The 16761-nt window shown below is 40.2% G+C and overlaps 1 protein-coding gene across 1 annotated transcript in view; it reads left to right on the top strand.

Annotated features, from left to right (window-relative positions):
- Positions 1-7317, top strand: part of ANAPC7 (anaphase promoting complex subunit 7) — a 67662-nt gene extending 60345 nt beyond the window's left edge. Inside the window, exons 10-11 of the mRNA XM_040416073.1 lie at positions 2274-2424; positions 7061-7317. Coding sequence (XP_040272007.1) covers positions 2274-2424; positions 7061-7250 — 341 coding nt within the window. The 3' untranslated portion in view covers positions 7251-7317. The remainder of the gene's footprint in view (positions 1-2273; positions 2425-7060) is intronic.
- The last annotated feature ends 9444 nt before the right edge of the window (positions 7318-16761 follow it).

Raw genomic sequence — 16761 nt, 5'->3', positions numbered from 1 at the left:
TGCTGATGCGTTCAGTGAAAACTGCGCGATTTCACAAACAAAGCCATTCAGTTTTGTTTGCGATCGCGTTCAGTTTTTATTGCGCGGGTGCAATGCGATTTACTTCTATGGGGCCAGCGTTGCGTGAAAATCGCTGAATATACAACCTGCTGTGATTTTTCATGCAAAGCAAAAGTGATGCGTGAAAACCTCATGTACACAGACCATTTTAAATGAATGGGTCCGGATTCCATGCGGGCGCAGTGCGTTCGCGTCACACATTGCACCCGCACGGAATTCTCGCTCGTGTGAAAGGGGTCTAATGTGCTAGATTCTGACCTCTGGGTGCGGTGTATGGGCTCTATTGAGTGCGGTCACATGATAATGTTGCCATGTGATATGGGTGGTGTAGAGGATGTGTTCCACAGTGTCATGTGATCTGTTCCACTAGTAAAAAATGTGTGGTCTATAGTAGGAAGTTGTTATCTATGTAGATGGAGCAAAAGAATAAAGAATTTAGTTATGGAGAACAAAATGAAATAAAATAAATATGATCATGTGACCGCACTCAATAGAGCCCATACACCGCACATAGAGGTCAGAATCTAGCATATTAGGCTGTGGCCCGCCCACATCACGTGACAACGTAATCACGTGACCGTCACTCAGAGAATGCAATACACTTTAAATAGACGCCAGATCTGGCTGAAAATGCGATCCAGATATCCCTTTATCTCTGACCACAGGTATTGTACGTACTTTTGCCTACCTGTATGCAGCTCTTTACATCCTTCTACCTTCACTATATTACCGACATCTCTGTATTCTTATTTATGTTGCCTACTATACTACCTTGTCTTTGACCTCGCATTCTATATATAGCTATACTTTATACAACCACCATACTGCTACATACCATTTACCAGCTACCATCTCTAATATTGTCCAGTACATATACTATACTATATTTTCCTTACACCTCCATACTCTCTTTCCACCACATTTCGTCTATATATTGGCCTTTATCGTCATTATGTATATAATCAATTGTGTGTATATATATATATGTATGTGTGTGTGTGTGTGTATATATATATATATATATATATATATATATCCATATTTGTTTATCACAAAGGGTTCAGATACCTCATTTTAGATGTGCTATTATTTTCCTATAGAAACTCCAAGCCGCTGAAGAAGGTCCCTATGGACCGGAATGTCCGGCTCATATATGGATAGTGGTTACGCAGCATTTAATTTTCTATAAACTGGATCATGAACCTCTTATTGTGAAAATCACAAAAAAAAAAATGTACCTTTTTTAAATTGCAAAAAATATTCTGTGTGCCGCATATTTATACTATTGTCGGATGACCGTCGGGTCTTTGCTGGCACCGGAAAAGTAAAACCGTGTGCGGTACTCCATTCTAATATACAATATGATAGTGACACATTGTATCAGGGTAGCACTGTGTATTTTATATAACCAATATGCCTCCATCACTGCCCCATAGACATTGTTACCCAGCTTTCCCAGACTGCTGAATGCCAGATCAGCCGATTCATGAATTGGTAAGTTCCTAATATTAGGGGATCCCAAGCAGGGCCTGGAAAAGCTGAGTAAAATTACCCATGACAAATCCTTCATGTTGTAGCATAGCTAGGCAGATTTGTTATTTAGAGTCCCGGGAATGCACATTATATGGACTGGTAATAGGAATGGCTAAATATTAAGTCTTCCTCAATAAATCCATCTCCTCAATCCCAAATAATGCTTTTGCTAGGCAGATTTGCCTTTCAGCGGACTGGGAAAGCTGAGTCACTGCCATGTGGCACTGTAATAGACGGCAGAATGCCAAATCTAACCAGATTAATCCTATTCCCTGCTCTTGAATAGTGCCATAGCTAAGCAGATGTGCCTTTCACGGTCCTGGGAAAGCTGGGTTATGTGTACAATCGAAGGGTAACATCTGGACCATGTACAAATCCATAAGGTTTGTAATCTAGCTTTGCCACACTGGTGGATGTCAGATTTGCCTAGACCGTGAGAAATCCTTTCTGCCTATATAGGCAAACTTCCTGTGACTGTGAGGCCATGCTAGTGCACATAAATGGATAGCAGCCGGTCTCCAGCCGAAGATGGAGAGGCAGTGATGGAGGAGACACTTGCCGGCTGCAGGAAATCTCCTAAAATGCTTTCTGTAGATATCATCTAAACAGAAAATTACTGACTGGTTCTTTATTAATGTCTCCTCAGTTTTACGATTTAAATAAACATTTTATACTTACAGGCCGAGAACAGAAGTATGAAGAAGGCATAGCTCTGTTACGAAGTACTCTTGCAAATCAAAGCGACTGTGTCCTGCATCGTATGCTGGGTGACTTCCTTGTTGCTGTGAATGAATTTCAGGAAGCTATGGACCAGTACAGCATTGCTCTCAGGTACTTTCATTATTTGCATTTCTGTGCCTGTGTAACAAACCATGTCTCCTCTACATGAGTGGCCTTTTAAATAATCCACCTATGGATATAAAGAAATTCCACTTAGAAGAGTGGTGGGCCCCTTGTTTCCACAGGATTTGCCTGCTGAAAACTTGTAGCGGTTAGATCAAATCTGGTCACATGCTCGTCCTGTGAAATAAAGAACTGCTAAAGGATAGCATCCCAGAACAGGCAACTGAATAACATGGAGTATTTTGGTTGGGTCATGGCAGATAAATGATACTGTTTGGAAAATTGCTTATATTTGGCAACATTGTTTATCTTGCAAATAGGGAACCATCAGCATGTAGATACTGGTTTTATGCTGGTCATATATTAGTAAATGAAAAGTGAACTTAAAGGGGTTGTCCAGGATAAGCCATCAATTGGGGTCTGCCACCCTGCACCTTCGTTGATCAGTTCTACACGGTTCAATTAAGGTAATCTTCAGTACACAGTCCCCACAGACCCTCTACACAACTGCTCGGTCCTCTTCTCGCAAAACCCACTTCTCTACCATTACAGAAGAAAAACTCTCCACTCTACTCTCCAGATCACATCTCACCACCTGTGCATTTGACCCAATCCCATCCCACCTCATCCCTAACCTCACCACAGTGTTTATCCCAGCCCTAACTCATCTATCAACCTATCACTAACCTCTGGTGTCTCCCCCTCTGCTTTTAAACATGCTACCATTACACCCATCCTCAAAAAGCCTTAACTTGACCCATCTTCTTTGTCCAGTTATCGCCCCATATCACTTCTTCCGTATGCCTCAAAGCTACTTGAACAACATGTTGCAAACTCTCTCATCTCTTGGCATCACTGACCTGGCCCTTTCCTGGATCACATCATACCTCACAGACCGAACGTTTAGCGTTTCACACTCTCACACCACCTTCTCGTCTTATTCCCTCTCTGTTGGTGTCCCGCAAGGCTCTGTCCTAAGACCCCTGCTCTTCTCTATTTACACTTTTGGCCTCGGACATCTCAGAGTCCCATGGCTTTCAGTATCACTTTTATGCTGACGACATACAAATCTACCTCTCTGGTCCTGACATCTCCACCCTATTATCCAGAATCCCACAATGTCTATCTTCTATATCATCCTTCTCCTCTTGCTTTCTAAAACTTAACGTGGATAAAACCGAATTCATCATCTTTCCCCCATCTTGCTCAACCACCCCGCCCCCCAACAGACCTATCTATCACGATCAATGGCTGCACACACTCCCCGGTCAACAAAGTCCTCTGCCTTGGAGTGACCTTGGATTCTGCCCTCTCCTTCCGACCGCACATCCAAGCCCTTTCCACCACCTGCCGCCTCCAACTCAAAAACCTCTCCCGCATCCGCGCTTTCCTTAACGTTGAATCTGCGAAAATGCTTGTATATGCCTCCATCATCTCCCGCCTCGACTACTGCAACATTCTCCTCTGTGGCCTTCCATCTAGCACTCTCGCATTCCTCCAATCTATCTTAAACTCTGCTGCCCGACCAATCCACCTTTCACCCTGTTACTCCTCTGCCTCTCCCTCTGCTATCCTTTCACTGGCTCCCCATTGCTCAGCGAATTCAGTTCAAAATACTAACAAATACATACAAGGCCGCCCACAACCTGTCCCCTCCCTACATCTCTGAGCTACTTTCCCGATACATCCCCACACGCAATCTCCGATCCTCACAAGACCTCCTTCTCTCCTCTTATCACTTCCCACAATCGCCTCCAAGATTTCTCTCGTGCATCCCCCACACTCTGTAACTCGCTACCCCAACATATCAGACTCTCATCTACAGTGGAATCCTTCAAAAGAAACCTAAAAACCCACCTCTTCAGACAAGCCTACAACCAGTGACCTTGCTGCCTCTATACGGCCATGACCAACTTCACCCTAACCTACTGTGTCCTTCTCCCATACCATGTAGATTGTAAGCCTCACGGGCAGGGTCCTCTCTCCTTCTGTACCAGTTTGTAACGCGTCTTGTTTATGCTTAGTGCAATTGTCTATATTATGTATGTATACCCCTTTTCATATGTACAGCTCTATGGAATGAATGGCGCTTAAATAATAAATAATAATAATAATCCACTGTGTTGAGGTAAATGGGAGTAGCACTGCAGTACCCAGCTCCAACCACTACACAGTCCCGCGCCGGCGCTACAGTTAAAGTGTAACTGTCATCTTTTCATCAAATAAAATCAATTTTAGCATATGTTACTGCTGTTGTAGCATTATGCATAAAGCAGTCTTTAGTTTCTTCACATACCACTGTTTTCCTTGAGTTTTTCCCTTACTTTATGGCTGTTTTAACCTCTACAATATGAGGATCTTCTCAAGGTGCCTCCTCTGCCAGTTCTCTGAGGCAAAAACTGCCTTCCCATACACACTTGCTGTAGACAGCAGTTTCCTGTCAGCCAATCAGATTGTATTACTGAGACACGCCTCCTCATACTGCAGACATGCAGTTTGAAGGACCGCCCCTCTACCTTCTGTTTACACTAAAGGGAAGACAGACAAACCCTAGCAACAGTCTTTTAAAGGACCAATGGAAAGGGACAGGGAACATTAATGAAGCTGTTATTATAAGGTAATTACAGATCTTTTGACAATCATTGACAGACTCACTCAGGTATACATGCCTAGCTCTAATAAACTAGCAAATAAAAATTAAAATCTGACAGTTACACTTTAAACACCTGTTGAGCAGGGGTTTGGGGTATTGGACCTCCATTGATAAGAATTGATGAGACTGAGGATAAGACCTCAATTTTACAATCCTGGACAAACCCTTTTAAAGGTTTACATTTTGTTACAGGGATATTGATAATTATGTTACTTTCTTTAATGGACCCCCCTTATAAAATGGCGTAGCTTATGGTATTCTATGCAGCAACTAAGTACGTGAATGGAGCCCAATATACATTTTTTTTGTGCAGCATAAATCTGTTTGTTTATAGTGTTCATCACTGGGACTGAACAAGTCCAGGATAATGTCTATCCCTATGATTATATCCCGGGCTGTTGTACCTGTACATACATGTGACTGGTATTAACAGCTTTCTGTATAAGATCCACTTATATAGGAATCTCATCATACAAACATTGTTTTCTGCAGTGCTCTCTTCCGATGTTCCAGTTCACACAGGCAGGAGGGCATATTATGCCTTTAAGAAAAAAGCTGTAAAGTAATCTGGGTTTAAAAAAAAAAAAAAAGGCGATTAGTATTTTCCTTCTCGTATAGTTTATAGCTGAAGGCGCTTGAAGAACTGTTGTAAACTAGCTTGTAAATGCCTTTTGCCTTTCTTTGTATTTCTTTGTTCTTTTTTTTTATGGGTTAAAAGATCTGTAGTTGGTGTATACATTTGTGCCAATGTCATGAAGAGCCAGTTAAAAAATGAAGGCGATGCTCAGAGACTATAGAGGTGGCCTGTTATAGCTCTTGGCTGTGCAGGGAATAGGCTTCCCTATGTGAACCTCACATTAATGTGTTGCTGTAATGCAGCATCCTACAGCAAAGTGTGGAGCATGTGCATTGCATAGCACGCTGCAGCAGAACACTTCTAGGAGACATCCACGTGTCATTTTATGGTTTTAATTTTTTTTTTTTTTAAATGAACAAAATGTAAATCTCCGTCACTTCGAGTTGTAGTGGAGACATTTGCACATTGAAAGAATATAGATGCAATATATGCAGCATCTGTGCAATGGTCCAGCTTATGATATAAAGAGTGTAAGGGAAGTATCATAAAGAATATTCGCGTCTTGTTTTTGGTAATTATAGTGCGTTCATTCCAGGGCTATTGTGAGCTTCAGAAACCCAGTGCATTTTGATGAATCCTAGTCAGAAGGACAAACAATGGTATACTACCATCGAGCTTTCATTTCTTAAAGGAGTTACCCCATGATTAATGTAAAAAGTGAAAATCTGACATCATATAGTACATGACAATCTCTTTCTAACAAAGCTAGAACCAGCCCAGTACCGCACATGGATATCTCCTCATTGCTCCAATTGCTAGATTTATTTCAAGCTGGCAGCTCAGGGGGTGTGCCCATTCTCAGGGGGCATGTACTGTCTGCAGCTGGTGGCAGTCATCTCTGTTCTATAGCCCAATACTTTGGGGGGGGATTTATTAAGATTGGCATTCCTTATACCAGTCTTAAACAACAACAAAAAAACATACTCTGTAAAAATTGTGAAGTATCTTGGGAGATCCACGTGGCAAAATATGAAATCTGCACTGCAAAGAGCTGGCGTACATTTCTGGTTTAAAGTACGCCAGTTTTCTAGCATAAGTATTGCTAAATTTGGTGGTCTGTGTCGGCTCCTCCTGCTGAGCAAGTCTTGTGCCAAAAGTTTTTCCTTCCATGCATTTAATTAATTCCCCCCTTTGTCTACAAAATCCCAGAAATTTGACAAGCTTGCCTGCTAGAATAACGGTACACTATGATAATCCATAAACCTAAGTCTGTACATATAATTATAGACTTTTTGTTCAGAAGACCTCCAAGGAGAAGAAGAAACTGTTGCATGAATGATATATCTCTAAGATTTTGCTATACACAGCACATGACTGATTTTGTTTTTTCTTAGTCTGGATCCAAATGATCAGAAGTCACTCGAGGGAATGCAAAAAATGGAGAAGGAAGAGAGTCCAACAGATGCTACTCAAGACGAAGATGTGGATGACATGGAGGGTAGTGGAGAAGAAGGAGACTTGGAAGGAAGTGACAGTGAGGCAGCCCAGTGGGCAGATCAAGAGCAGTGGTTTGGGATGCAGTGAGTTGGTACAATAAATGGATGTATGTGTCCTGAATTTTTTTTTTTAGGACCTACAATCCATATCCAAGCAAGATGATGCAGGAGCCATATGGAGTCAGACTGGTCAACTTTAGAATGTCTTGTTATGTAGAAAGTACAGTTTTCATTTCTGCATAGACAGATGTAATGGTTACTGGGGCAGTTGCATTATAATGGGTAGGATTTCTTTTTCTCTTTTTTATGGGTTGAATGATCTGGATGCAGAACCCCTTCACCTGGCTTATAAAACTGGTTTGAGAAGAAAATATGCATTGTTTTTTTTTTGTTTGTTTTTTTTTTTCCCCGCTCCCCCCCCCCCCCCCCCTCCCCAAAAAAAAGATATTTTGACAGAGTGTCTGCACTTGGTGATAAGAGTTGTGGCTCTCCGTGGCATCATGTCTACGTAACGATGAGGTAGATGATTTTAAGATCTCTGATCTGTATATAGCAGCCTGGGTGGATTGATGCTTTTTACATATTGATGTCTCCTCCTTAAAATGTATGCATGCATCCAAGTACAAGAAATTTGTGTAATGGAATAAATATTTTGTGTGCCTTTTTTTTGTTTTGTTTATTTGCGTATCCTTGAGTTTTTAAAATTCAGTGTCTTTGTGTATTCTGTGTAGGTACGTAGCATATGAATATTTTTGCTTGTACATTTTCACGTGAGATACATGTTGGTGTATTAGGTTCAAATAGAATTAAAAAGAACAAGGACTGTGCAGTTGTATACAATGTATACCAGACATGTACACCAGAAAGTTGCTTTTCTATACAATAAAAAACAACCTTTTTATGTGCGTTTTTATTGACCGTATCCATTATGATGATTTGTGAATAACTGTTCTATAAACTTTTCTGTAAGATTTTCAGGAACTTAAATGGGGTATTCCGGGATGTTGCTATTGATAGTCTATCTGCAGGATAGGCCGTCCATATCTAATTGGCAGTGATCCGGTGCGACCCCCTGCATCCCTGCCGATCTTCTGTTCTTGTGTAGTTTCGGTGTTGGAATTATTCCTGACTATCAGGGGTGCAGGGTGTCTGCCCCTGCTGACCAGATGTTGATGGCATATTCGAACCAGTGAATTAAAATAAATAGATTCTGTCATTTAGGGTAACTGCATAAGATGTGGATTTGTGTTCAGAAAATCTGCACCAAAACTACTTAAAAAATGCACATAAATCCCCACTTTTTATTGTGGATTTTCTGTTTAACAACCTAATTGAAGTCTATGGGGGAAATCCCTCTACATAAGATGCAGAATCGCACAAACAATTGACATGCTGGACTTCAAAATGCTCACAACAGGTCAGTTTCCACACTTACAAAATAAGGAAAGTGTACATGAGATTTGGCAAATCTCATTCACTTTGCTGGAACTGTATTCTTTGAAAATACGATGGGAATTCCTCTTTCTATCTGCCTACCTTAGTTTACGTCATGAAAGAAATGTTCTTCTCTCTTCACTGCCCTTCTTGAAAACTGTAAATTCTTCAAAAGGTTGTAAGGCGATCATGATCTAGCTTACCATGATGCCAGGCACACTCTGGAGGGGTGAGTGAGCTTGTGAGTATGCCAGCTTTAAAGGGTTTCTATCACTTCGTATGACATAATTAGCTGTCAGACACTAGCGATCTGCTAGTGTCTGCTCTGGCCAACCATCCTACTATAATCACTTGTGGGGCAGCGGTTTTGCTAAAAAACTAACTTTTATAAATATGCTAATGAGCCTCTAGGTGCTATGTGGGCGTCATTAGCACCTAGAGGCTCCGTCTACCTTCATACACAGCCGCCGCCCAGCGCGTCCCTCCAGCCCGCCCATGTCCTTCTCCGTGTGACGCAGCGGACAAGTTCTCGCGCATGCGCTGTGCGCGGCTGTATTCGGCGCATTTGAGATCTCAGCTCGGAGCGGTCAGACATTCAATGCGCACGCTCCGAGCTGAGATCTCAAATGCGCCGAATACAGCCGCGCACAGCGCATGCGCGAGAACTTGTCCGCTGCGTCACACGGAGGAGGACATGGGCGGGCTGGAGGGACGCGCTGGGCGGCGGCTGTGTATGAAGGTAGACGGAGCCTCTAGGTGCTAATGACGCCCACATAGCACCTAGAGGCTCATTAGCATATTTATAAAAGTTAGTTTTTTAGCAAAACCGCTGCCCCACAAGTGATTATAGTAGGATGGTTGGCCAGAGCAGACACTAGCAGATCGCTAGTGTCTGACAGCTAATTATGTCATACGAAGTGATAGAAACCCTTTAAGGCCGCAGTGAGGATCGATGGACTTGGCAGCCAGCTTATTAGCATATTGGGCACAAACAGTTTGCAGCTGTTCAAGAGGTAGCAGCTCTATAGTGTTGGGATTTATTTAATGAGGCTTTACTGCTGGACCAGTTATATTGTTTTAAAGGATCAATGATGTCGTAATGTCACGGTCATTAATGCCTTGCATCAGATTAATATCCTGTGTTAGAACAGTTCACGTTGACTTACTTTGGTCACAGGTGTTTTTATGTTCCGTTACATCATTTAAGAACAGTACATTTACTCCTCAGTAGAAGAATGCAAATTTGTGAAATAAAACTTACAACAGATTTTCCATGTGTGCTTCAGAGGTTGTGTAGCCGTAGTGGACTGGCCATAGACCCTACAGGGAGATTCCGGTGGGCTGATGCCCAGAGGGCCGCCTGAGCCCTCCTTATGGCTGCCGGTAGGGTACATCAAGATACTCTTGGCATTAATTAATGCTAGGAGCAACTGTATCCTCGCCATCCTCAGGACAGTGATACAGTTGAATATTACAGCGGGGGGTGACAGTATTTTGTACTGCACTGTGGTATTTGATTTGTTTGGGCCACTATTTTGTGCTGCACTGTGGTATTTGGTTCTGCTGGGGCAGTATCTTGTGCTGCACTGTGGTACTTGGTTCTGCTGGGGCGGTATTTTGTGCTACATTTATCCCTTAAGGACCAGTCCATTTCGTGCAAATCTGACCAGTGTCACTTTGTGTGAATAACTTTAAAACTCTTTTACTTATCCAGGCGATTCTGAGATTGTGTTTTTTCATCACATATTGTACTTCATGACACTGGTAAAATGGAGTAAAAAAAAAAAAAAACTTTATTTATAAAAAAAAATACCAAATTTACCAAAAATGTTGAAAAATTTCCAAGTTTCAATTTCTCTACTTCTATAATATATAGTAATACCTCCAAAAATGTTATTAATTTACATTCCCCATATGTCTACTTCATGTTTTGGATAATTTTGGGAATGCCATTTCATTTTTTGGGGACGTTACAAGGTTTAGAAGCAAATTTTGAAATTTTTCAGAAATTTTCCAAAACCCACTTTTTAAAGAACCAGTTCAGGTCTGAAGTCACTTTGTGAGGCTTACTTAATAGAAACCACCCAAAAATGACCCCATTTGGGAAACTACACCCCTCAAGGTATTCAAAACTGATTTTACAAACTTTGTTAACCCTTTAGGTGTTCCACAAGCATTAATGGCAAATGGAGATTAAATTTTTGAATTTCAATTTTTTGGGCAAATTTTCCATTTTAATCCATTTTTTCCAGTAACAAAGCAAGGGTTAACAGACAAACAGAACTCTATTTATTGCCCTGATTCTGTAGTTTATAGAAAAATCCCATATGTGGTCGTAAACTGCAGAATGGGCACATGTCAGGGCACAGAAGTAAGGGAACGCCATATGGTTTTTGGAAGGCAGATTTTTCTGGACTGTTTTTTTTTGACACCATGTCCCATTCACTGAACGCATCCGGACCTAATCCACTCGCACTCGTCTGCAAAGGGCCTAAAAAAATAGAAAAAAGTAAAAACCGACATATTGAGTATCTCCATGTGCAGCTTGATAATCATAAGATAACTCGTGTAGGTGTGATATTTAGACCACCTAGCCAAGTCAAAGAATTAGATGATCTACTAGTTGAGGAAATGGCTAACTGACATTGAAGGGGGAAGTTATCATTATGGGAGACTTCAATCTTCCTGATGTAAACTGGAAAACCAAAATAGCTAGTTCTGCCAGGAGTACAGATATTCTAAATACCTTACTGGGATTATCTCTACAGCAAGTAGTTGAGAAGCCAACCCGGAAGGAGGCCATTTTAGATTTAGTATTCACAAATGGGAATTTGGTATCTGATATTACTGTAGGGGAAAGCTTGGGATCTAGTGATCACCAGTCAGTGTGGTTTACTATAAGTACAGTGACTGAGTCACACCACACAAAAACAAAAGTTTTAGATTTTAGAAAAACAGACTTTTCTAAAATTAGATTAGTGGTATACGAGTCCCTATCAGATTGGAACAGTTTCATTGGAGTCCAGGAGAATGGGACTACTTAAAAGTGGCACTATTGAAGGCAACAGAAAATTGCATTAGGCTTGTCAGTAAAAGCAAAAAAAAGGAAGAGACCAATGTGGTACTCAGCAGAAGTGGCCAAAATCATTAAAAACAAAAAGATAGCATTTAGGAATTATAAAAAAAAACGATAATGACAGGCAAATTTATAAGATTAGGCAGAGAGAGGTCAAACAATTTATAAGAGCTTCTAAAGAACAGGCAGAAGAGAAATTAGCTCAGTCAGTGAAAAAAGGCGATAAGGCATTCTTCAGATACATAAAAGGAAACTAAAACAAGGAATTACCATATTAAAAACAAAAGAAGGAAGGTATATGGAAGAAGATAAAGAACTAGCTGACTGCCTCAATGAATACTTCTGTTCAGATTTTATGAAGGAAAAGGACCTCAGTTAGGAAAGAAGACTAATGAATCTTTTGATGCATGTGTCTTTACAGAGGAAGAGGTTCTAAGTCAGCTGTCTAAAATTAATAATAATAAGTCACAGGGGCCTGATGGGATACACCCAAAGCTATTAAAAGAGCTCAGCGGTGAACTAGCAAAACCATTAACAGATTTATTTAACCAATCACTGGCAACAGGAGTCGTCCCAGAAGATTGGAAATTAGCAAATGTTGTGCCCATTCACAAGAAAGGTAGTAGGGAGGAATCGGGTAACTATAGGCCAGTAAGCCTGACATCAATAGTGGGGAAATTAATGGAAACCATACTTAAGGAGAGGATTATGGAACATCTAAAATCCCATGGATTGAAAGATGAAAAACAGCATGGGTTTATTTCAGGGAGATCATGTCAAACTAATCTTATTGATTTTTTTGATTGGGTGACTAAAATAGATGGAGGAGGTGCAGTAGACATCGCTTATCTAGACTTTAGTAAGGCATTCCATACTGTCCCACATAGAAGGCTTATCAATAAATTGCAGTCTTTGGGCTTGGACTCCCATATTGTTGAATGGATTAGGCAGTGGCTGAGGGACAGGCAACAGAGGGTTGTAGTCAATGGAGTATATTCAGACCAAGGTCTTGTTACCAGTGGGGTACCTCAGGGATCTGTTCTGGGACCCATATTGTTTAATATCTTTATCAGCGATATTGCAGAAGGCCTCGATGGTAAGGTGTGTCTTTTTGCTGATGACACAAAGATTTGTAACATGGTTGATTTTCCTGGAGGGATACACTAAATGGAAAAGGATTTAGGAAAACTAGAGGAATGGTCAAAAATCTGGCAACTAAAATGTAATGTTAAGTGCAAGATAATGCACCTGGGGCATAAAAACCCAAGAGCAGAATATAAAATCAGTGATACAGTCCTAACCTCAGTATCTGAGGAAAGGGATTTAGGGGTCATTTCAGAAGACTTAAAGGTAGGCAGACAATGTCATAGAGCAGCAGGAAATGCTAGCAGAATGCTTGGGTGTATAGGGAGAGGCATTACCAGTAGAAAGAGGGAGGTGCTCATGCTGCTCTACAGAGCACTAGTGAGACCTCATTTGGATTATTGTGCTCAGTACTGGAGACCATATCTCCAGAAGGATATTGATACTTTGGAGAGAGTTCAGAGAAGAGCTACTAAACTGGTACATGGATTGCAGGATAAAACTTAGCAGGAAAGATTAAAGGACCTTAACATGTATAGCTTGGAAGAAAGACGAGACAGAGGGGATATGATAGAAACTTTTAAATACATAAAGGGAATCAACAAGGTAAAAGAGGAGAGAATATTTAAAAGAATAAAAACTGCTACAAGAGGACATAGTTTTAAATTAGAGGGGCAAAGGTTTAAAAGTAATATCAGGAAGTATTACTTTACTGATAGAGTAGTGGATGCATGGAATAGCCTTCCTGCAGAAGTGGTAGCTGCAAATACAGTGAAGGAGTTTAAGCATGCATGGGATAGGCATAAGGCCATCCTTCATATAAGATAGGGCCAGGGGCTATCCATAGTATTCAGTATATTGGGCAGACTAGATGGGCCAAATGGTTCTTATCTGCCGACACATTCTATGTTTCTATGTAACAACCTGCTCTATAAAAGTATCACATGATCCACCCCATCTGGTCAACAGCAGAAAATAATAATAATAATAAAAACTGTGCTAAAAAAAGCCATCCTTTTCATCCCACAAAAAAAGAGATCCTAACTAAGACAATCGCCCAAAAGAGATGGCTTTCAGAAAATGGAGACCTAAAAACATTATATATTTTTTTTGCTTTCAAAAATGCTTTTATAGTGTAAAACTAAAATACCGTAACTATAAAAAATATATATATATATAAGTATAGCCACGTCCATAACAACATGCTCTATAAAAATAACACATGATTTACCCTGTCAGGTGAAAACCTGTAAAAAAAAAAAACATGCCAAAAAACTATTTTGTCACCATACATCACAAAAAGTGTAATACCAAACGATAAAGTGGTATGTACCCCAAAATAGTACCAGTCACCTTATGCCGCAAAACTGACCCCCTACATAAGATAATCGCCTGAAAAATAAAAAATATGGCTTTCAGAAAAAGGAGACACAAAATATTTAATTAAAAAATGCTTTATTGTATAAAGACATATTTGATATAATCGCCTCCATAACAACCTGCTGTATAAAAATAGCACATGATCTAACCTTTCAGGTGAACACCGTAAAAAAACAAAAAATAAAAACTGTGCCAGAACGGGCTTTTTTTTTTAAACCTTGCCTCACAAAAAGCATAATATAGAGCAATCAAAAGTCATATATACCACAAAATAGTAACAATAGAAGTGTCACCTTACCCCATTTTGGAATGGGAATAGGATAACGTTTTTGGGAGTGGTGCTCCTTTCCTTCTGCGTCCTGCCGTGTGCCCATACAGCAGTTTACGACCACATATGGGGGGTTTCTGTTAACTGCAGAATCAAGGTAATAAATATTGTTTTATTTGGCTGGTAACCCTTTATGTGTTACAGGGAAAAATTATTTAAAATGAAATTAAAGTGAAATTTTAAAATATATATATTTTTTTATTATTGTTGTGGAACACTTAAAGGGTTAGCCAAGTTTGTAAAATCCGTCTTGAATAACTTAAGGGGTGTAGTTTCTACAATGGGTGTAGTCTCCATTATGTAAGCCCCACAAAATTACTTTAGAATTGAAGTGGTCCTTAAAGTGGGTTATGGAAATTTACTTAATAATTTGCTTCTAAAATTCTAACCCTATAAGATATAAAAAAATAAAATTTACATTTACAAAATGATGCAAACCTGAAAGTGGACATACGGGAAACGTAAAGTAATAACTTTTATGATGTATCACTATCTGCCTTAAAAGCAGATACATTAATTTTAAAAATTGCAAATTTTCCAAATTTTTGATAAATTTGGGATTATTTTTTTTTAAATAAAGGTTAATTATATTGACAAACATTTTTCATTCTCATGAAGAACAATGTGTCGCGAGAAATCAATCTCAGAATCGCTTGGATAAGTAAAAGCATTCCGAAGTTATTACCACATAAAATGACACATAAAAAACGGCTTGGTCCTTAAGGTTAAAAATGCCAAGGTCCTTAAGGTGTTAAGGCATGACTGCCCACCTATCTTGGCAAGGCCAACATAACTACTTGTGTTGCTCCACCTTCTGTGAAATTGGACTTGCCTACAACTTTTTTTTTTTTTTCTTCTCCGTCTTCCCCTGGATTACTAAATTCCCAGTCCGCCTCTCAGCTGTAGAATACTCTGGTGTCAGTGTATGTATAAATATGATAAAGACTATTATTGTGTGTTTTTTTTTTATTTATAAATCCAGAAAATGAAAGATCCTGCTGAACTAGCTCATTCCTAGACTTGATATTAGGTGATCATTAGCTTCTCCTATGCAGTAATTCTACAAGTTAGGGTCTGTAAGAGAGAAAATGAGTTTTCTTGCCATTAGACAGAATATTTTAGTCCTACAGTATCTTGTAACCAAATAGTATATTAGATATGAGTACTGAAAACACCACCACCCCCCTACTTCCACCACTTGCTAGTCATTTATCCTCTGGTGGAGAAACTGAAAGGGAATGTATCATCAGAAAATTTCCTCTTTTAAAGGGATTTCAAGAAGCATTAATATTTCTGACCTAGCCTTAGATCATCAATATCAAATGTGGCCGGGATCCAGACCTCTGCCGACCAGTTGATTGCAGGATTTGTGGTGCAGCATTGACGAAGTTTGCTGTTTTACGGTTTACTCGCTGCCATTGCTAAGTGCTGGAGGCCCCAATCTCCGTTCTCTCTTCCCTGTGCTTACCAACTAAGAGAGAAGCACAAGAAAGAGAGATAACCTAGCAGAGCTGCTAGCGGGTAGTGCTTGGCAGCAAGGTAGATGGGCAGTGATGTACATGTACATAGTCACAGGCTGGGGTAGTGACAGGAGGCAGGCTGGGAGCCTCTGTATGTACAGTCATTTTCAGCTCTCGAAAGAATTCTGAAGACTCAGCAATATGCAGAATTTTACTTAGGCTAGTGCAGTGTTGCGGCCAGATCTCCACCAGTCCCTATTATAGTTAATGGGGCTGGACAATCATGTAGTTTCCCGCAACGCTGGACCCAGAGAGACCCAGCAGGCCAGAACAGCCTGCCAGCTCTCATTAACGCTGAAACTAGCCTAAGAAAATCTTTACATTCTGTTTTCTGGTACAAAGAAACAACTTTCTCTAATAAAGTGTATTACAAAAATGTTTAACATCCCTGTCCGTACACTATATTAAAAATAAACTGAAATGACAGTCGGGGGGGGGGGGGCCATTCAAACGTCCGTATGTGTTTTGCGGACCGCACATCGCCGGCACTCTCATAGAAAATGCCTTTTCTTGTCCGCCATTGCGGACAAGAATAGGACATGTTCTATTTTTTTGGCGGAACAGAAGTGCGGATCTGCAAATGCGGATAGCACATTTTGGCCCCATTGAAAATGAATGGTTCCGCAAAATTGCGGAACTGATGCGGACCCATTTTGCGGACGTGTGAATGGCCCCCTATACGGTAAATATTAGGCATGAAATAAAGTTGATATGCTTCGTAGAATATTTTATTATTTTTTTCCGTATTTTCCATCTTCAACAAAATCAAATCGGCAAA

The sequence above is a fragment of the Bufo bufo genome, chromosome 2, assembly GCF_905171765.1.
Source record: "Bufo bufo chromosome 2, aBufBuf1.1, whole genome shotgun sequence".
NCBI lineage: Eukaryota > Metazoa > Chordata > Amphibia > Anura > Bufonidae > Bufo > Bufo bufo.
Note: the sequence above shows the minus strand (reverse complement) of the source record. Positions and strands in the feature narration are given on the sequence as shown.